Source organism: Panthera onca, chromosome D3 (assembly GCF_046562875.1).
Source record: "Panthera onca isolate mPanOnc1 chromosome D3, mPanOnc1 haplotype 2, whole genome shotgun sequence".
Classification (NCBI taxonomy): Eukaryota; Metazoa; Chordata; class Mammalia; order Carnivora; family Felidae; genus Panthera; species Panthera onca.
Genome location: NC_138350.1, coordinates 28,490,405 through 28,511,271, shown reverse-complemented (window position 1 = coordinate 28,511,271; position 20,867 = coordinate 28,490,405). Strand labels below are relative to the sequence as shown.

The following is a 20,867-nucleotide window of genomic DNA, read 5'->3' as shown; positions in this document are numbered from 1 at the left end:
CAAGTGGGATTGCTGGATCAAAGGCTCTGGGTATTTGCAGTTTTTAGAGGTGTTGCCAAATTGCCCTCTGTAGGGTAACTTACACTTTCACCAGAGATGTATAAGAAAATATTTACATTTTTCCAAACCCATTGTAGACCCGTTTTATGGTTGAACAGTATTCCTCCACGTGGCTGAGGTAGCTTAAACCAGGACATTTGTCATTGAGGGTGTGGAAGTTGTTGCCAATCCTTCTGATGATAGAAAATCTTCAGGTCTAAGTAAGGGCCACAAGGGCATGGCCCACCTTCCAGCCCTCAAGCTGACTGTGGCTCAATCCTCGCCCCAGGTGCCTCCTGACCTTCTTGTCCCTCTGCCCCATTCCAACCCAATGCCAGTCCTACTTGTTGGTGTGTTTTTTTACTGAAGACACATGGGGTGAAAACCCCTCACCCAGCTGCTCTTGGGCCCTGTAACATACCTCCATGCTATGCTCCTGCCCAGAACTCAGCACCCAAGCCAGTCTGGGCTGGCACATTTTGAATTCCCCAGAATTTGCCATCATACCTCCTTGCCTTTCCCTGGACATTCCTTCTGCCTGGATGCCCATCTCCTCTCTGTTGAACTCCTAAGGGCCTGTCTGTCCTCAGTCCTTGCCACCCCCTAGTAAAACCCTTCTGGCCTTCCTCTCCCTCCAGGAGGACTAGAATTAGGACTGGGTACCCCATAACCTGGAAACAGGACAGTCCTGGCAGCAAGCCAGCAGCTTGGGGAGGGCCATGGTGGGGCTGAAGAGGTCAATAGGAGCTGGAGCTGGCCTCCACAGTCAGAGAACCCAGAACGGTGTTCACACTGTGTAGACCAACCGGGCTGGGGGGAGGATAGGCTTCAGTAGCTACAGCAAGTCAGGGATGAGCCTGGGATATGGGGTTTGTCTCAGGCTCCCCGAACTGGAGATCCCCTAACTTCTGTTTCTATATGAATGAATCACCCTGTAGCTGTGGGCACAGCTGGCCTTAACTCAAGCGTTGGCTGTGCTGTATCAGCCCCCAAGATTTCATGGGAGTCAGTTAGATAAACTTAGGTCTCTGTATCTGGAAATCCACCTAAGTCTGGCAGGGAAGAGGCTGGCTGCCCTCAGAACCCCAAAGCTCAGGTAGGCCCTGCTGACCCTCAGACTTGCCTCCAGGGGGCGCCAGTGTCAATCCCAATGTTCAACATTGCCTCTATCTCATGTTCCAAAGGATCTCCCTACACACCTTGGCGTCCAGCCCCTAGTCTGAGGGGAACCGGGAACAGGAGAAACTGACAGGAGCTGGTAGATGGAAGGAGAACAGAGACAGGCTTGGACAGGGATCACCTACACACACCCGCTTCTCAAACCTTGGCAACCCCCTCCCTGCCTTTGGGGTGTCTGCTAGGTCTAGGGGTCTCTCAGCCACTTCAGGTCACCTTACTACATCTCAGCCTGGGGTTCCATTTCCCTCTTTGCTAACATCCCATTGGATATTTTCCAAGCCAGATGTTATGGTCTTGCCCTGCCACATTTCTCCTCCAGGCCTCAGCCCCTCACCCACCTGCATAAGTGTGACCCATGCAGGCTCTGGTCCTGCCCCTGGGTGAGACTTAGCCTTCTGAATTCCCCCATCTGTAAAATGAGGGAGAGTGTTGCTTGTCCCCCTGGGCAGGGTGGGACATAAATAAAGGACGTTCTCTGAAGGCTGTATCTGCCTGGCATAGGTGACTGTTACTGCTGTTGTTTTTGTCATCCTTACAGGAAAGCAAAGTCCAAAAAGGGGAGAGGTGGCAAAAAAAAAAAAAAAGAGAACCCAACACGAGCCACTAAAGGAGCACTAATAAGACACAGAGTTGATGGGCCCTGATGTGTTTAATGATAGATGTGACATCACTTCCCCAGAAAGTATCATTCATTCATTTCCCACATAGTCACTGAGTTCCAGTTTGCGGGAGGTACAAGCTCAACCTGAACACAATGCGAAGATCAGGACAGTCAGGACAGTGAAACAGGAGGTAACCAGGAGCCAGGATATCAGGGCCTGATCAAGTTCCAGTCTGGGGAGGCTGGTCAGGGAGGGCTTCCTGGAAGAGGGGACATACCGTCAGGGGGCATTATGATTTATAGGAATCCAGGAAGTTCTCCTGATATAATGACAGATGGGAAAAAGAAAATGTAATAAAATATAATTTAAAATAGACCGTATTAAGTGTAGGGAGAAGGCAGACCAAAGAGACTGAGCCTCCTAAGGTAGTCAGGTTACCTATGGGGTAGTGGGAAATGATTTGGATTTTCCTTCTTGGGGAGCTTACTCCGGGTGATTCAACTCCCACTCCCCACGTCACTCCGCCGCCGACGATTCGAAGACTTAGGAAAGAAAGAAAAGAAGCAAGAATCAGATCCGGTGCGCTGCCCAGCTATGCGCCCCTCTAAGGTCCAGAGGATCCCTGGGAACCCAAACCCCGCCGGCGGCGTCCATGGCCAGAAGGGCCCCCGAATGCCTCCCCATACCCCGCGACCCTTTGTGAGGACTCTGAAGCCACCGGCCTGACCCCTGACCTGGAACCGACCCCCAACTACCAGCAGGGACCCGGCGGGGCGGTGCTGGGCGCCGCGGGCTTCCCGGACGCAGTGTCGCCGCAGCGCCGGCCCCGCCCCCGCCCGCTCCTCCCCCCCCTCCCCCTCCCCCCCAGGCGGCCGCGGCCCCGAGCGGCTCCAGAACGGAGGCCGGCGCCGAACCCAGGTGAGCGCCCGCCCCGGGGACCCCAGGCCCCAGACCTCTGTCCCCGCCATCCCGGTTCGGCTGCCGGGTCTCGGCTCCACAGTCCCCGCGACCCGGGCTAGCTCGCGCGCGCTCTCAGATCTTGGACCCCGGGCCGGCGCGTTGGGGGCTGAGGTCGGCAGTCGGGGAGAAGAGACATGCTGGAGGCTGGAGCGCCTCTGTTCCTTCTCTCCTCCCCCGCCAGGCCCTTCCTCGCTTGCCGCGGGGCCCTGCGGTGTACCCGTCCCCCTTCCTGGGCCGTCCGGTTTGGTGAGGGCACCTGGACCAGCGGGAAGGCTGCAGGAAAGATCTTCCCAGATAGAGGGAACTGCACGTGCAAAGGCAGGGAGAGTGCACGGGAGTTTTGCGCCTGAGCCCGGCAGGGGAGCAGGTGAGGGCAAACTTGAATTCCATCCCAAGGAACGCTAGAAGGCACTGAGGGCCCCAACTGGACAGCAACCTCCCCACTGCTGTTTCTGTCTAGCCTGCACTGGCTTAGGGGAGGGTGGTGTCCCTGTGAACCAGGACACAGGCTCCTGGTGGATAGTTAGCACTTGGGCACTGTTACAACTTTTCAGCATTGGGTAGTTTGTAGGCAAGGGACAGCACTCCACAAAATCTTGGCGGGGGGGGGGGGGGGGGGGGAGGTGTAGGGCCCCCTCCTGCTGCAAGAACCTTTGCCCTTGAGGCAGCAGGGCTCCAAGCCAGCCTGCACAAGGTAGGCCTGCGGAAGGTTCAGTCCCCAGCAAGTCTGTTTCCAGGGCCAAGGCCCTGGAGGGTCTGAGATACCTGGGCACCTGGGAAGGGAGAAACAGCCTAGACAGGTAACTGGCAGCAAGTGAAAGTTCCACCTTTTCTGACATCTGTGGCCCAGCAGATGAAGCCTAGGCCAGGCAGGAAGGAGGTAGGTATGGCTGAGCCAGAGGAGAAGCCAGGATCTGGGGAGGGGCCCCCTTGTGCCCAGGAAGGGGACAGGTGGGGCAGGTGGTAGCCAAATCTTACAGACCTGCCTTGGTGATGAGAGGGTTAAAGGGCATCGGTATGCCCAGGTGGCCTTTAAGTACCACCACCTCCTGAATTATAATGGGTGCCTCTAGTGCAGGTTACATCAGATGCCAGGCAGTAGATTGTCCTTCCCAACTTTTCCTCCTGTCTTCTTGGCCCCCTTGCTCTCAGGCACCCACTCAAAGCCCTTGCAGGGATCTGGGCAAGACCAAATAGGTGCCAGCCCCACCTCCAGTTAGACTTCAGGAAGAACTTCCAGGGAAAACAGAAAGGATGACAGTTGGATGGACTGGGGGAAGATCATTTGTAAACAGGGCAGCTTTGTCCCAGGCCTTCCAAAGTCCAGTCTGTAAGCTGAATCTTCCAGAAGGCCCACCCTTCTTCTCAAGTGGCCTTGAGGACTTTGGCTGCAGGGATCTCTTTGCTGACCAGGTGACCTCTCCCCATGGTTTTGTGGCTTGCAGGGTGATATGGGGGCTTCCTGGGTCCCCTCCTATCTTGAAACTAACCAAGGTGGGAGGGAAGTGGGAGGCCACCTGGATGGCCCTGCCTGCTGCCTGACCTTGGCAAGCCCTTGGCCCCTCAGTTTCCTCATCTGCTGTTGGATGTGATCTCTGCACCGTAGGCCTGGAGGACATTTGTGAAGGGGGGAGGTGCACAGGGTGGGAGCTCATGACTGCTGGGCCTGGGCTGTGTGCCTGGCCTCCCTTTCCCCCAACCCCATCAGGCCTGGGCTGGCCGCCCACTTCTATTCACCATGGAGCTGGGTTTCCCTGGGGACAAGTAGCCTGGCCCACCCCACCCCCACCCCACCCCCTGACGCACGACCCCAGTCTCTCCTGGCCTAACTCACACTAGGAGGAGGAGTAGAGGCTGGGCAGCCTCTTGGACCCCTGCCCCACCCCACGCCCTGCCTTCCAGGGCCGGTCCACCTCTGGGCTGGGCCAGGAGGAAGAAGCTGTGGCTGTCCCTGGAGGAGGTGGGTATCCAGGGGCTGCCAGCCGGGTGGGGGCCAGGGCCTGGGAAAACTAAACATCACCCCCACTGCAGGAAGGAGAAACCCCTGGACCAGGAAGGCCAAGGTACCCTGGGGTTTGACCCCAGGCATTGTGGCCTCCCTAGCTGCTGGATTTTGAGTGGGTTGCAGAAATCAGGATTTACTGGACAAGGCAGCTACACCTAAAAGAATGGCTGAGGTTGGAGCAGAGGGGCTCCCCAGGCAGTAGGCACAGCAAAGATGGGAGGGGAGAGTGAGGCCTCAAAGGGGAGGTGCCACCAAGGTCCCCTACATGGTTCCTAGCTCAAATGTGCTTGTCCTCCAGAAGCCCCTCCCCTAGTCTGTCTCTATCTCTCTGTATTTCTACTCACATTCCCCATCAAAGCCCTGGTCCCTACAGATGCCTCTGTCTCCCCTGCAGGTCCTGGAGGCAGCTCCTGCTGGGATGGCGGCTCCAGCATCTTTAAGGGCCACAGGGGGTCCAGCCCCACCGGGGGCACCCTAGGACTCCCACAGCCATCTGTGCACCTGCCCCCCACTCATCTGTGGGCCACTCGCCATGGGTGGGTGCTTCTCCAAGCCCAAGCCAGGTACCTCCTCTCTTCTTGCCTCATTCTCCCCTCCCTCCTCCTCCCTCTTCCCTCCTCCGGCCGCATCCTTCCTCCTCCACCTCCCCCCTCTGCCTCTGAAGTAGGTCAGGCCGGGCGGCAGCCGGCTCCGAATGTTAATTCCCTGAAGGCTGGAGGGAGTGGGGGCTTGGAGCCATTCTCTTGGATCCCCTCCAATGGGTCCCCCTCTTTATTTGGGGATTTGGGTGTTTGTGGTGGGAATAGCAGCTGAATCTTTCTTGAAAAGTAGAAGTTACCCGTTCCTCCTGCCCTGGGGGAGGGGAGGGGGGCAGTGTCCCCTAGGGTTGGGGAAGAGGGACTGTGAGGACACCCTCAGCCACTATGTGACCCAGGGCATGCAAGTTACCTCTCTGAGCCTCAGTTTCACTCTCTACAAAATGAGCCTGATCTCTCAAAGTTGCCATGAGGGTGGAGTGTTCACCTCTTCTGATGTCCTGTGTGACCTTGGGCCGAATTTCCCCATTTGTGCATGAAATCCTGCCCTGCCTGGCCCAAGAAGTTCTGGCCAGAGGTGGGGGCCTCACAGATGCTAAGGGAGACCCAGGTCTGCTCTCCATGGAGACCCCTGTCTGTTGGGCTCTCTCTCCAGCCCCTATCTTCCCTCTTCTCTCTTCACAACACTCAGGAAGGCAAAAGAATGGAGGCATGTTACTGGCCTCTCTAGTGCCTATTCAGTGCCCCCGCCCACCTGCCACCCAGGCCACCCTGCCCCAACCAGCTCGCCCCAGCTCCCCTTACCTGATACCCATCAGCTCCATTACCTTGGAACACATGAGCCTATTCTCTCTTTCCTGGGTCTGAGGGAGAACTTGGGGCAAGAAGAGACCTTTGATGCCCTGCCAGGCAGAGGAACACCCCCTTCACCTGCCTCAGGAGCCAGCTCTCCCTCCCCCCATGCCTATGCTGTGGGTACCCAGCCCTGGGCCTGATCCTACCACCCTTCCTGCTTCCATGTATGACTTGGGCAAATGATGTCCACTGTCTTGACCTCAGCCTTCCTCCATCCGAAGTGGGCAGAAAAATGCTAGCTGGTCCCAAATCTGGCTCCTGTAGGACTACTGGGCTGGCAGGAAGCCAAGAGCAGAGGGTGCCATCTGCAGTTTCTTGTAAAGGGCCTCAACAGGCTGGCCTGCCTGAGGCCCCTGGCCCCAAGCTCCCAGTTCAGGAGCTGGCCATTCTCACCACCCTAGAGGCAGTGGTAAGAACTTGCATTCTTGAGCCTAAATTCAGCCCTGCCCCTTCCTGGCTGTGTGGCCTTGGGCAGGTGACTTCACCTCTCTGTGCTGCTGTGTTCTCATGTGTAAGTGGGGCTAACCGTTTTGCCCCCCACCTCCACCCCCTCATGCAGACTATTGTGCTTAGCACAGGGCCTGGCACACAGGAGGCTGTGCAGAATGTTACTATCCCCTCTTTTAGGAGCTAGGTTCCCTGCTTCCAGGACTCCCCTGTGGAGCTATGGCAGAAGGGCAAGATTTTAGACCCCAGGCACTCAACACTGGGCAGGTCAGGGGTGAGGCTCAGGAAATTTCAGGTTGTGGGAGTGAGAGCATTTGGGCCATAGAAGTTCAGCTGGGGTCAGCAGGGGCTATAGGGAGACCACAACAAGCCCAAGGTCTTTGTGCAAATTCTTCACCTTCTATCTTGCTTGACTCTGACTTGGAGCACATCAGCACACATTTCCTGAGCTCACTCTGTATTCCTTGTGTTCCATTGGCTCTGTGTTCCTGATAGGAAGTATTCCAGGCCAGACCCACACTAAGCTCAGAACTAGGAGGAAGTGCAGCTCTCTTGGCATCTGGTCACTTGCCTTTTAATAGGACACAAGTGCTACCTAACAGCTTTCCCTTTTTGCCATGGCTGTCAGGAAGCTCAGAGCTCACCAATAAAATGCTACTACCCAGCTTTATCTGTTGAGCTTCTGCTCTGGGTTACATATATTAAATCCTTCAGCATTGACTATCACCAAAGAGGTAGGCACTGTTCTCTGTTTTATAATGAAGGCGTCTGCAGTCCAAAGGGGCTAAGGCAGGAGCCCATGGTCACATGGGCACCTGGGAATCATTTGCTAGGGTTGATCTGGCTCTATCGGTGAGCAGAGACACCCTCTCCATCCACCTTTACACTACTGTTCCTGACTTAATGGCTTCCCATTAGACTGCGTCAGCGAGCCCCTTGGAGCCTTCTGGAAGGAGGTGGAGGATGAAAACAGCCTGGCTTGGTTGTTATCTGGACCCCTGCCAGGCTGTTCCTGTGAGCTCCCTCTCTACGTTCACATAGCTGGTGTCAGCTGAGTCCAGGAGTATTTTCCTTTTTAATTCTTCTCAAAACATTCTAACATTATTACATAAAGTATGGAAATGGAGGCAAAGAACCTACCCCACCCTAAACCCGCACCCCTCCCCCTTCTCCCACCTGATACAACAGCTTCAGCTTGGTGGTGTGCTCTCTTCCTGCCCAGCTGGAATCATGGAGGAACCTCAACCACCCCCCTTCCCCTTCCCTCCCCTCCCACGCCTGGGCCAGGCTAGGGGCTGAGACTTGAGGATAAGGAGGGGGAGGGGTTCTACCTTCCCAGGCTTCAAGCCAGTGGGGGATTAGCTCTGCAAGAGAGGAGGGACACGCAGGGAGTGGGCAGCCAGAGGAGGCATCACCTGAGCTGTTCAAGTGGATGGGCAGCAGTGAGCCAGGGCAGGGAAGAATGGCAACCCAGACCAAGGAACTGCCTAGGCAAAGGCCCAGAGGTGTGACTCTGTGTTTATTTCTGGAGTGTCAGGTCTGGGGTGGAGGGGAGAAGAGGTGAAAAGGGGAGAGGGCTGGAGGCTCTGGTGCCTTGGGACTTGGGACTCCTTGGACTCCTGCTTCCTCATTAGGCCCATGCTGTGCCAGGGGCTTAGCTTCCATCACTCAGCCCAGGAGGCCAGATTATTGCTGCTAAAAATTCTGTTTATTGTTTCCTTCTAATTAGAAAAATACCCCAGGCACATTGTAGGGAATTTAGAAAATGCAGAGAAATATACAGAAGAAAATGACAGTCTCTGGCTAACTGACTGCTTAGAGTAGTCGCCACGGGCACTCTGGGGAAGCATCTGCACCACAGAAGCTTCAAGGTGGGCCCCATGCCCCTCTGTACAGTCCCTGTGCACCCATCCCTTTGGGTACAGTTCACCTCCAAGGCCCCACACCCTTGCACATGAAGGTGTTGAAAAACCAGTGCTTGGCAAATGATGGATTCTTAAACTGGTGAGCATAGCTATTTTAAGAAGTTGAAAATACTGTGTGTACACTTTTTTTTTAATTAAAAAAAAAATCTCAAACCTATGGGAACATTGCAAACAGAACAACAAAGCCTTGGTTTCCCATTACCGAGATTCACTGGCCGGGAAATGAGCCATACCCAGGTTTGAACGCCCTGTTCTCCCTGGAGTCAGACCCTAAACGTGCCCCTGATCCTTCAGGGATGTCCTTCTCCATCAGGGACTGTGCAGTTGGAATCAGAGCAGGATTCAGGCCACCAGGGTTCTTCCCCCCACATAAATTCTTAGAGAAAAGGCAATTTCAGGGTCAAAGGAGCTCCATTTGTGGGCCCCTCACTAATTTGTTACTGAAAAAGAAAACATGCAGGAATGAAATCAAGCCAACCCAGCTCACCTCCTGCTGTCTCTGTTCTGCTTCTAGCTTGTTTTTTTTTTTAATGAAAAAAAATTTTTTTAAGTTTATTTATTTAGAGAGAGAGAGAGAGAGAGTGCAGTGCAGGCATGCACACATGATTGTGCTTGCTCCTGAGCGGGGGAGGGTCAGAGAGAGGGAGGGAGAGAGAGAGAATCCCAAGCAAGCTCAGCACTTATGAACTGTGAGTGTGGGCTCGAACTCATGAACTGTGAGATCATGACCTGAGCCGAGATTAAGAGTTGGGTAATTAACCAACTAAGCCACCCAGGTGCCCCTGCTTCTTGCCTGTTTTAAGGCTCTTTGCTGATGTTGCAGATGGCTTTCTGGAGAGGTGGAGGCACAGGAGAGAACTCAAACTCAAAGGGACCAGCCTGCCCAGAGCCTATGGGGTGGGCAAGGAGGTGGGCAGGGCTGGAAACTCACAGTGCTGCCCTGTCTACCCTACAGTGGAGCTCAAGATCGAGGTGGTGCTGCCTGAGAAGGAGCGGGGCAAGGAGGAGCTGTCAGCCAGCGGGAAGGGCAGTCCCCGGGCCTACCAGGGCAATGGCACAGCCCGCCACTTCCACACTGAGGAGCGCCTGCCCGCCCCTCACCCGTACCCTGGTGCTCAGGACTGTGTGGAGGCCGCCATCTGCCATGTCAAGGACCTCGAGAATGGCCAGTGGGTGCTGGGTCTAGTGGGGCAGGGAGCAGTCAGAGGGCCCAAGATGGGAAGGCATGGTGCAGGCCATGGATGGGGTGGGCTGGGAGGCCTGGAGGGAGCCCTTGACGAGCACCTGCGCCAGCCACCACCAGTGTGGCTTCTCCTGGTCTGGGCCTGCTCCCCAGAAAGCTAGACTCTGGGAAGAGGTGCCCACCAGAGGTGGTGCCTGGTGTCTGGCCTGATGTCTGAGTGCAGCCCCTCCCCAGGATGCGGGAAGTAGAGCTGGGCTGGGGGAAAGTGTTGCTGGTGAAGGACAACGGGGAGTTCCACGCTCTGGGCCACAAGTGTCCACACTATGGTGCACCCCTGGTGAAAGGTGAGCTGTCCCAGTACACACAGGAGGTGGGGTGGGACCTCCCTGAAGGGTGGTTGTCCACTGCACCATCACAGGCTGGCTTGGCTCTTCCCTGGACCTCCAGGGTCTCATCTATTAGTGGGGGTCTCCTGAGCTGTGGGGAGGGGCGAGCAGCTGCTGGAACACAGGGGAGGGGAGCTGTTGCCTGTGGCCCCAGCCCAGCACTGCTTCCCTTAGGTGTGCTGTCCCGTGGCCGGGTGCGCTGCCCCTGGCATGGTGCCTGCTTCAACATCGGCACCGGTGACCTAGAGGATTTCCCTGGCCTGGACAGTCTGCACAAATTCCAGGTGGGGCCAGGGGGGCAGTAGGGTGGGAGCCTGGGGGTGCAGGGCAGGGGATGGAGCCCCCCAAAACCTGGTCCTGAGCAACACAGCCCTTGCAGGTGAAGATTGAGAAGGAGAAGGTGTACGTCCGAGCCAGTAAGCAGGTGAGGGCGTGGCTCGGGCTCAGGCAAAAAGGAGAAGTGAGGAGGGCATCTTGGTCCAGGGATCAGCATGTGCAAAGGCCCTGTGGCTGGGGGCAGAGTGAAAACTGTGCAGTGGGGATGAGGCTGGACTGCAGCAGCAGGACCTGGCCTGCTGGGATGATGGCATAGGGAGGATGCCATTCCATGACTCCAGCTCCCAGCTGCCTCTTGCTCTCTGGACATCCCCAGGCCTTGCAGCTACAGCGAAGAACCAAAGTGATGGCCAAGTGTATCTCTCCAAGTGCTGGCCACAGCAGCAGCACCAACGTGCTCATTGTAGGCGCAGGTTGGTGGTGAGGTTATGAGGGGTAGGGCAGGGTGGGGGAGAGGTGGTCCCTTAACCCACAGCACCATCCCCTCAGGTGCAGCTGGCTTGGTATGTGCAGAGACATTGCGGCAGGAGGGGTTCTCAGACAGGATCGTCTTGTGCACACTGGACCGGCACCTCCCCTATGACCGGCCTAAGCTCAGCAAGGTGGGAGGAGGGGCAAATGGGAGCCCAGGCAGGCCCCAGACCCCTAGCTCTCTGGGCACAGTCAGGCCCTCTCAGCGCCTTGCTTGTCACCCCTTGGGGGTCTGACCAGCTGCCTCTCTGCTCAGACCAGGCCTGTTTGTGGTACCCTATAAAGATGTGGGTTTGGTGAATTCCATTCTGCAGCCCCTTTGTGACCTGGGCCCAGCTAGGCATTGGGTCCTCCATTGCAAAATGGAACACTGGCCACCTGGCCTTATCTCAAGATAGCTATCTCCTGCAGTCCCTGGATGCACAGCCTGAGCAGCTGGCCCTGAGGCCCAAGGAGTTCTTCCGAGCCTATGGCATCGAGGTGCTCACCGAGGCCCAGGTATGGGGCCAAGACTAAGAAACAAGTCTGGGGAAGGCTTAGTGAGAACCACAAATGATGTGAGGCCATGCAGGCCCCTGGAGGTGTGTGTGGTGGGGGGAGGTGTTCTGCCCTCTTGGCCCTGATGTCTAGGCCCTCCCGGGGGTGCTCCAGGCCTGGAAGGCAGCACTGGATATTCTTCCAGTCAGGATTGTGGGCACATGCAGAAATCTGTTCAGAGCTGGGGCCGGAGAGCATAAGGATGGCTTTGAGGGGAAGGTGATGTCAGAACCTTAAACAGTAAGGAGAAGCCAGGTGAGGGAAAGAGGACCATCCAAGTGGCAGGAACAGTGCCTGTGGAACCTCCTGTTCAGAGGGTCTGGCAGGAGCTCGGAGGGGCAGCCAGGCCCAAGTCCATGGCCAGGCCCACACTCTGCCCGGCGGGGGTTGCAGGTGGTTACGGTGGACGTGAGAAACAAGAAGGTTGTGTTCAAGGATGGCTTCAAGCTGGAGTACAGCAAGCTGCTTCTCGCACCAGGGAGCAGGTAGGAGGGTGTCTCCCCCTTGTACCCTGTTGGCACTTGGCAGGGCACCAGCCAGCATGCGAGGGATTGGGTGCCGGGAGCCCCTCACTGATGCTGGCCACATCTCAGCCCTAAGATGCTGAGCTGCAAAGGCAAAGAGGTGGAGAACGTGTTCACTATCCGGACACCTGAAGATGCCAATCGTGTGGTGAGGCTAGCCCGGGGCCGCAACGCAGTGGTCGTGGGAGCTGGCTTCCTGGGTGAGCAGCCGGGGCTGGTGGGGGCAGTGGTCAGGCTGTCATGGCTGGTCCCAGGGTGCAGGGTGCTAGACTACCATGTACCACCCCTTAGGGATGGAGGTGGCTGCTTATCTGACTGAAAAGGCCCACTCAGTGTCCGTGGTGGAGCTGGAGGAGACACCCTTCAGGAGATTTTTGGGGGAACGTGTCGGTCGTGCCCTCATGAAAGTAAGCCCACTCTGACTCTCGACACCTGGGCTGTCAGAACTCCAGGCACCCAGCCCAGCCCCTGGCTATGCTCTCATCCATGGCCTTCTTGCCCACCTTCCCTGACAGATGTTTGAGAACAACCGGGTCAAGTTCTACATGCAGACAGAGGTGTCTGAGCTACGGGCCCAGGAGGGAAAGGTGGGCCCTTCTTCCTGCCCCTTCTCCCCTGTTCCCAGGAGCTGGGCCTACCTGCTAACCCGCCCCCTCCCCACAGCTGAAGGAGGTCGTGCTGAAGAGCAGCAAGGTTGTGCGGGCTGACGTCTGTGTTGTGGGCATTGGTGAGTGGGTGGGCAGGCAGGTGCAAATGAGCACCTGCACATGCTCCAGAATGGCCTTGGGCCAGTCTCTTCCCCTCCCTGGGCCTTGGTTTTCACATCTGTAAAATGGGTACCCCAACCATACCCACTTCACCAGGCTATCAGGGAATGGGTGTTCCACATTTAGCCAGGGCTTGGCATGGAGGATGCTCCCAGTGACTGCTGCCCACAAATATTCGACTCCACAGCCTGCCCCATGTGGGCTGCAGAACACAAACAAGCCTCAAACTGCTCCAGCTGAGGTGCCAGTTTGGGAAAGGACAGAGCTGGGAGGTGGCAGCCTAGGGGCTGGGAAGGTATGGCATGCTGACCCTACCAGGGGCTTCATGGAATTTCTCAGAGGAGGTGATACATGAGGCCGCATGGGAGGCACAGGGTCTGTGAGGGTCCAGGCAGAGGGGACAGGATGCATGAAGGCTGCAGGATGGGCAGCCCATTGGATGAATGGTCTGGGGCTGAATTGTGGTGAGTGAAGGGTATGGGTCATGGAGGACAATGAGGTGGGAGAAGGGAGGGACCAGGGAATGGACATGGTGGCCCCTGTCTTGTCAGGTGCGGTGCCTGCCACGGGCTTCCTGAGGCAGAGCAGCATCAATCTGGATTCCCGAGGCTTCATCCCTGTCAACAAGGTGGGGCTGGGGGGTGGTGGTGGCGGGGGCAGGCAGGGTGCTGGGCCGGGGGTAGTGGCATGTCCAAGTCAAGGCCACTGTGCCACCCACAGAGCCCTGGGCCCTCTCCCCACAGATGATGCAGACCAACGTTCCGGGCGTGTTTGCAGCTGGCGATGCTGTCACTTTCCCCCTCGCCTGGAGAAACAATCGGAAAGTGAACATCCCACATTGGCAGATGGCTCATGCCCAGGGTATGGCCAGCCCTGCAGCAGGATAGGGGATGGGAGGCTGTCCCAGGGTCTCAGCTTCCCCCAGGCCCACTCCTCAGTTGCTGGCCTTGGGTCCCGGTCTCTGGGTTAGACATTCAAGGCTTTGTGGTGGCCTGTCTGGGAGCCTCCTCCAGGTGATCAAGCCAGCTGACAGGGCGCCTGGGTGACTCAGTCAGTTAAGCATCTGACTCTTGATTTCAGCTCAGGTCTTGATCTCAGGGTGTTGATCTCAGGGTTGTGAGTTCAAGCATCATGTTAAGCTCCTCACTGGGCATGAAGCTGACTTAAAAAAAAAAAAAAAAGCTAGCTGATAGAGCAAGCCCTGTGGCCCATCCACAGACGCCCCTCCAGTGCCCTCAGGACACCCCACCCAACTGTGGCCTAGCCACAGTGTCCCACCCCATCCTTCCACCAGCCCCTCCTTTCCTTTCATCCTCACCAACCTGTACAGTCACCCAGGGAGAGAGAAAGGGATTTAGTAAGACACGGGCCACCTTCCCACTCAGTGCTTCTGTCTCCCTTGGGCCACTCGACTGGCTCTGTGAACACAGTTGTTTCATGCAGGCCCCTGGGAGGCAGCCATTTGGGCCTGGAAACTTGGGCTCAGTGGAGAACTGTTGTGCTCTATGACGAATAGCTCCCCCACCACACACACACACACACTTGGTGGTCACCATGCCCCTGAAGCCTCATTTACTGTGAACACCTGGTCTGAGTCCCTAAGATGTAGGTACAAGCAAGTTAGCTGCCTCGTGGGGAGGACCACCTGACTCCCTGCGCTCACCTCTCCTCTCTCACTTCACATTATCTGAGCATCTGCTGCCTGAAATCCCACTCCTGGTACCAATATCTGCTCAGGTTCAAGGTCTAAAGTTGGTGCTGGTTTTAAGGAACCAAAGACCACTCATCAGTCAAGTACAATTAAGGTTTAACTGGGAGGGTCTAGGAGGCTCTCATAGCCCTCCAACTACAGGGTCCAGTGGGGCCTGGGAATATGAACTGGGAAGCCACCCACGCTATTCTCTGGGGCCCTGGGTGTGGCTGTCATCCCTACTTCCCTGGGCACTTGTGCCCCATTCTTCAGACCTGATGTGTCCGATTATTGTCTGGGTGCACACCTGAAATGGAGGCAGCCCAACAACGCCAGGAAACAGACCTTCTAGATGTGGGGCACTTCATTCAAATTCTCTAGAGAAGCAATCTAAGTGACTGGCTTTGAGCCAGGTGTCTCCTCTGCAATTGAGTGTGGGCAATGGGCTGAGCAATGATGCACCTGTTCACCTCTGGGAAAGCAAGGAGGAGTAGCTCCACATGTCAGAGGTCCCCAGAGAGCCCCGGCAGGCAGTGTAGGGGTGGCCGGGGCTAGGGTCGGGGATCTCATGACCCTGAGTCTTACAGGGCGCGTGGCGGCCCAGAATATGCTGGCGCAGGAGGCGGAGATCAGCACCGTGCCCTACCTGTGGACAGCCATGTTTGGCAGGAGCCTGCGCTACGCTGGTAACAGAAGGCCAGGGCAGGGACGGGGCCAAGTGCGTTTAGGGGTGTGGCTAAGGTGTGTGCGGAGCGCAGAGGTGGAGCTTGGAAGTTCGGGCGGGGCTATGAGCATCCTAGGGGCGGGGCCGCGTCAGCTGTAGGAAGAGCGAAAACTGATTAGGGGTGGACTAAAAGGACCACCTAAAAGGACAAAGGGAGCAAGGCCTGGTGGGGTATTCAGGGGGGATTTAGGAGGCCACAGGACGCTGACCCGGGGGAGCCCCATCCCCTCCTGTACGGCCCACAGGGTACGGAGAAGGCTTCGACGACGTCATCATCCAGGGGGATCTGGAAGAGCTCAAGTTCGTGGCTTTTTACACCAAGTGAGAGCAACTGGGTGGAACGTGGCAGCCGCTGAAGCAGCGGGAGCTCGGTCGGGAAGGGGAACTCATCCCAGAGGAGCTCTGCTCCAGAGGAGGGGACTTACCTGAAAGATGGACCAAGTGGCCAAGGGAGGCAGCTAGGCAGGAGACCCACCAAGGGAATGTGAGGAGGTGGGGCAGTAATAACTCCAGCAGCCACGCACTGAGACAGGACATTTTATCTTCAGGACAGCAATTTGAGGTGGGTGTTGACTCCTGCTTTGACGCTGAGGAAAATCACACAGGTAGAGAGAGAGAGTGGTGATCCCAGGAGTGGAGCCAGCTCTGAACTCCACTGAGGAGAAAGACTGGAACCTCAGTGGGCCTCTGGCAGGATCCTAAAGCCCATGCTGGGCCAAGCAAAGCAGGGAGGGCTGGGTGCTCAGAATATTTCTGTTGTCCTGGGTAAGATCACTCCCTGGGCCCCAGTTGAAGAGGAGTACATCAGGGTCTCTAAGAAGAGAGGCCACTGCTGGGCAGTCCTCAGGCTCAGTTACTCTGTCCCTGCAGAGGCGATGAGGTGATTGCTGTGGCCAGCATGAATTACGATCCAATCGTGTCCAAGGTGGCTGAGGTGCTAGCCTCGGGCCGTGCCATCCGGAAGCGGGAGGTGGAGTGAGTGTGGGCTTCAGAGATATGGGGGTGGGGGAGGGGGAGGAGGTCCCCTAAGGGACTGGTCCTTGGTAGCCAGCCACCCCCATAGCCCTACAGAGCCTTCCCCCTATTCTTGGTCCACATCAGTCTATGGAACATCAGGACTATGGGGTGGTTGGGACAAGGGTTGTGCTTTGTGAATGGGCTGGTTATTTGTGTTCTTGGGGGATAGAAGGGGAAAAAGCTGTTGTCCCAGGGCAGGCCCAGTGCTGTGGGGAGGGGTCAAAGCCCTTGGTCAAAGCCATTGCTTAGGCAGTTACCTGGCATGGGACATCCAACTGGACATGGTTGTACTGAGACTGGCAGAAGCTAGGGAGGTAAAGGCAGCTAGTGATGCCTCTGGGGACACCCTACATAGAGTTGTTGGGTGGTTTTTTTGGTGTCTGGGAGACACTGGATGTCAGCTATTCCCCTCACCCCAGGCTGGTGCCAATGGGAGTCACCCTGTAGGCTTAAACTGCCTGCAGAGAGGCCCCCTCCCCCTGCCCAGGGACTGGGGAAATCCTGGAGGCCACGGGACAGGGGTAGGCCTCAGGCTGGAAACAATGGAGAACCAAGAGGGAACATGATGAATGACATGCTCTCTTCCTGGCCTTCTCTCTATCTCTCTCTCTTGCCTTCGAAAAGGCTGTTTGTGCTGCACAGCAAGTACGTGGTTCTCTGTCCTTCCTGTTGACCATTCTGAGCCTTTCCCACCTAAGCCCAGAGCCTGTACCCCATGGTCTTTCCCTCTATGCCTAAGTACCAGCGATCAGCTGTTCATGGTGCCAAGTGGGGAACCCTCTGTCTTCTACCCTGACTCCTCCTCCCCTCATTCCTGCAGGACCGGCGACATGTCCTGGCTCACAGGGAAAGGATCCTGAGCTCGCATGCAGCAGACTTGGGCAGGCACGCTGGGGCACCAGGGACAGAGGCCAAGCCTTGGGGGCAGGTGCCAACCTCCAATTTCCCAGGATCCCCCAGGGCAGAACCTGAGCCTTCCCTGTGCTTGCCTTCGGTTGCCTGGCTCACCTCCAGAGAGGCTTCTGCTGCCTCCAGGAGATGCTTACCCCCCAAGGCCTCAGCTGCCACTGATGGCTGACAATGGAGGCAGGACAGGCCTGTCCTCTTCTCCCTTTCTTGAGACTGGTTCCCTACAGGACCCTGCAACATATTAGATATTATCTTAAAATTAAAATGCACACGTTTGCAGATCTGTGTGACTTCCATTGTAATCGGACAGATACTCATGGAGAAAGCACAACCACACCAAGGAAGTTTGGCCTATGAGCACTCAGAGGAGGTAGCAACTGATGCTACCCCTAAGGTTAGGAAAAGCTTCTCTAACCAGTGTGTTGGATCTGGATTTTCAAAGAATGGCACTCCAGGTAGAAGGGACAGCACATGCCAAAGGTTTGAGATGGGAAGTGCTTCTTCAGGGGTCAGAGGCAGCTCGCACTTGGCAGTTTGGGGGCATGTGCCTACTTAGGGCTGTAGGGGCTGGGTCCTGAGACAATCCATGCTTTTCATGGCAGCCAGAGCTTCAGGAACCCCCATTTCGAAGGTAAAGAAAATGAGGCTCTGCTATTAACTAGGAACGAGGATCTAGAGCCTCTGTGCCACTCTGCCTCCTAGCCAAGGGGAATGTTGAGGGCGAGACGCGGGGGCCAGAAATGAGACAGCAAGCCGGAAGGAGATAGTCGTGCTCCCTCCTAGGCCGCTGTGAGACCGGAACCCTCCACCCGGGATCCCGGGAGCGGCGGACGATCAAGGCCGAGACCCGCGCAAGCAGGGCATGCCGGGAAGTGTGGCCTATCTCCAGGCGGTGTGGGTCGGGCCTGCGGCGGGGCAGTGCAGTCCAGGAAGGGCTGGGGACTAGACGCCGCCCTCACTGGAAGGGGGAACTGGGCGCGCGTACTTGGCGGTAAATGATTCCCAGGGGGTTACACGCTCTCTGCAGGGCCAGTTCCCGGAGGCTGTGCTGGCCCGCGGAGTCAGGAGGAGCGCTAAGCTGGCCGGGAAGCGCGTGCAGGCGGCAGTGCGGCGCCGGCCGGAAGTGTGGTGCGGTTGGCACAGTGCTCGCCGGGAAACGTAGTCCCGCCCGGGGCGGTGGCCTCACGTCCCGCGGACCCAGTGGCCGAGCCGGCGTGGACCCGGGATGGCTGGGCCGGGGGGTTCGGGGGGCCCGATCGGAGCCGGGGCCCTGGCAGGCAGCGCACGGTCCAAGGTAGCTCCGAGCGTGGACTTTGACCACAGCTGCTCGGACAGTGTTGAGTACCTGACACTCAACTTCGGGCCCTTCGAGACAGTGCATCGTTGGCGGCGCCTCCCGCCCTGCGACGAGTTCGTGGGGGCCCGGTACGGCGGAGTTCAGGGGTCTTGGAGTAGGGGGGTGTCTGAGGAGGTCTTGGGCGGGGTCCAGGGACCGAGGCCGGGGCGTGGTGTCCAGGAGCGGGATCTGGTGATGGGGGGTGGGGAGGAAGTGGTGGTGTCCAGGATGATGTCCAGGCCAGGGGAGGGGGTCCTGAGGGAGTCCTGGAGCAGCGTGGCCTGGGGCAGGTACTAGAGTTAAGCTGTGTTTGTGGGTCTGGAGCTGGGGTCCCGGGTGCTCTGCAGTGGGGTGGGGAGTCCAGAGAGTCCCAGGGCAATGTCTTTGGTTCCCATATACCGGGTCTTGGGGTACAGGTGGAATTTAGGGATTTCTATCAATCTTGGCAGTTGAGAAGTGTTACCTAATTTCTGCACCAGCCCGGGTGCTTAGTCTCATTCCTTGGGTGCCCCCAGGAGGGTCCTGGACTCACTGCCACCCACCCATTCTTTCTTTCCAGGCGCAGCAAGCACACAGTGGTGGCCTATAAAGATGCCATTTATGTATTTGGTGGAGACAATGGGTGAGTGAGTATGAACATGAGGGTGTTTGGACCAGGGAGGGAGGAACATGGTGGTTCGGACAGGGTTAGCTAATCACTCCGTCTCACTTTCTCCGTCTTTGAGGTTACCTGGCCTCAAGGTCCTCAGCACAGCATTCAGTGGATAGCACATGTTTGGGACACAGAAATGTTCCTCTTGTTCTGGGTGGACACAACCTTGAAAGAAACACATCCACCCTGGCAGTCGCTCTCACCAGGCACTTTTCCCTTCACTGAACTTCTTTTTGGGCCTTATCCTCATGCTCACATGGCAGTGTTTGGAGGACACAGTTTTATTTATTTCTCATATTTTCCACTTTTTGGAAAGGTTTTCCCACCTGCCATAAATTCCTGGGAAACAACTTTCCTGACACCGACCTGATGTTTTTGTTGGTGGGCACACCTCCATCCTATGAACTGTTCCCAGTTAAGTTGTGGTTGGTCTCCTTTGGTGAGAGATAATGGCTGAGGTAAACCTTTGGTTTGTGCAGCTGCTTTCTTCTGGTGGTGTTTCCTTAAGACCCATTCCCAGAGGGAAAGAGCTATTTTAGCTCTTATCATGGGCTGGGCCATGTTAAATACTGGGTGTGGGCATAGCAGGCCATGCTTGCAGAGGAAAAAGGGCTCTGATCTGGGCAGGGAAGCCCAATCTGGAGGGGTTGATGACCTGAAAGATAAATAGGAGTGACTCAGGGAAAAGAGGAAGAGGGTTCCAATCGGAGGGATCCTCCTGGGCAATGAATGACCCAGAGGTGGGGGAGTACAGAGTGGCACCAGACCTGGAGTTTGGGCAGGGCATCCCTCCTCCATTAATTCATTTATGTCATCAGGAAAGGCCAGGGATGCTCACCAGGGGTCTGGGAGGCTTGGGAACCTGCTAGATGTGGGGCTGAAGCTTGGTCTCCCGGATAGACCAGGCTCAGTTCAAGTTAGAGCTTTGTGGCTTTGAGCTCAGGCAGGTTTGTTAAGACCACTAATCTGGTCTCCTCCTTTGTATATGGGGTGGCCATATGCCCTGCTCCTGAGGGTCAGTGAGCACAAACCTGTGAAAGACTCAGGACAGGTTTTGCTGTACTGAAGGTGCGGTGTTTGCACATGACCGATTCTGCCCATGAGTCTGTCCCTGCCTCTCAACCACAGGACTTGGCCTGAAGCCCAGAAGGACTGGCCTCTGGTTGGTTCTGCAGCCTTGTTCCTTCAGGACTCCCTCTGCGGGGGCTGACCTGGAGCTAGTAGGGTACAAGGACCCCATGAGGACCTGCAGACTAGGCAGAATGGTTTCCTTGGGCGGGGCCCTGGCTTCTAGCCTGTCTCCCCCACAGCCTGTTTCCCTATGAGCAGCCAGAGGGATCCATTTGAAATGCAAGTCTCAGTGTGTGCCTCCTGAGCACATAATCCTGGGATGGCTCCCCTCTCTCTGAGTAAAAGCCCAAACTGTCCTGGCAGTCTGAGAGGCCCTATACACTTGTGCCTGCCCTGCTCCTCTGCCTTTGTTTTACACTGGGCTACACCACTGCTTTGCTGTGTTCTGATTGAACCAAGCATCCTCCTGCTCAGGCCCTTGTACTGGCTGTTCCCTCCTTCCCAACCCTTCCTGCCTCTCTTCCGAACATACTGTGAGGGAGGCCTTCCTGACTGCCTGGGTCAACTGGACTGTGGCCCTCCCGTCCCCTTCTGCACCTCTTACTGGCTCCATGGTAAGAGTACAGACCACATAGATTACCTCAGAGTTATCTCAAAGCACAAAGATGTTTGTTACCTGTCTCCTCCACTGGGGAGAGACCTGAACCCAGCACCCA

At 56.7% G+C, this 20,867-nt stretch overlaps 2 protein-coding genes and 1 long non-coding RNA gene across 13 annotated transcripts in view; 2 read left to right on the top strand and 1 right to left on the bottom strand.

The window, feature by feature from the left end:
• Positions 1–1,967: 1,967 nt before the first annotated feature.
• LOC132665688 (uncharacterized) lies at positions 1,968–2,866 on the bottom strand. Its single transcript, XR_009604219.2, has 3 exons — positions 2,774–2,866; positions 2,259–2,362; positions 1,968–2,079 (listed from the first exon to the last, which is right to left on the bottom strand). It is a non-coding gene; the product is annotated as an uncharacterized LOC132665688 (long non-coding RNA).
• AIFM3 (AIF family member 3) lies at positions 2,274–17,371 on the top strand. 9 transcript variants are annotated; one of them, XM_060613054.3, is made up of 23 exons: positions 2,278–2,738; positions 2,962–3,147; positions 3,933–4,740; positions 5,180–5,348; positions 9,504–9,717; positions 9,966–10,075; positions 10,292–10,401; positions 10,497–10,541; positions 10,770–10,866; positions 10,943–11,055; positions 11,336–11,422; positions 11,855–11,946; positions 12,055–12,185; positions 12,277–12,392; positions 12,501–12,572; positions 12,649–12,712; positions 13,304–13,380; positions 13,496–13,613; positions 15,030–15,128; positions 15,412–15,487; positions 16,037–16,141; positions 16,808–16,828; positions 17,004–17,165. In XM_060613054.3, exons 4-23 carry the CDS (start codon positions 5,318–5,320, stop codon positions 17,041–17,043), a joined length of 1,818 nt encoding a protein of 605 aa, XP_060469037.1. In that variant the 5' UTR covers positions 2,278–2,738; positions 2,962–3,147; positions 3,933–4,740; positions 5,180–5,317; the 3' UTR covers positions 17,044–17,165. The 9 variants fall into 9 exon arrangements, 8 of the variants coding, with proteins under 8 accessions (XP_060469046.1, XP_060469037.1, XP_078291615.1 ...); XM_060613063.3 differs by lacking the exon at positions 12,277–12,392 and having other exon boundaries at positions 2,274–2,738; positions 12,055–12,133; XM_078435489.2 differs by lacking the exon at positions 3,933–4,740.
• LZTR1 (leucine zipper like post translational regulator 1) overlaps positions 15,497–20,867 on the top strand; it is a 20,648-nt gene continuing 15,277 nt past the window's right edge. Inside the window, exons 1-2 of one of the 3 annotated variants that reach the window (XM_060613053.3) lie at positions 15,497–15,728; positions 18,988–19,050. Coding sequence is in view for 2 of the 3 variants with exons in the window: in XM_060613052.3 (XP_060469035.1) it covers positions 18,318–18,517; positions 18,988–19,050 (263 nt within the window). In the remaining variant the exon portion in view is untranslated. Of the gene's footprint in view, positions 15,729–18,106; positions 18,518–18,987; positions 19,051–20,867 lie in introns of those variants that run through there. The other 2 variants (XM_060613052.3, XM_060613051.3) reach the window with 2 other exon arrangements.

Bases quoted from the DNA above. Each gene is read 5' to 3' on its own strand.
- AIFM3 (XM_078435489.2), top strand. From the start codon at position 5,318: ATGGGTGGGTGCTTCTCCAAGCCCAAGCCAG. The intron at 13,381-13,495 runs GTGGGGCTGGGG...CTCTCCCCACAG, and splicing joins GCTTCATCCCTGTCAACAAG to ATGATGCAGACCAACGTTCC. The intron at 16,142-16,807 runs GTGAGTGTGGGC...GCCTTCGAAAAG, and splicing joins ATCCGGAAGCGGGAGGTGGA to GCTGTTTGTGCTGCACAGCA.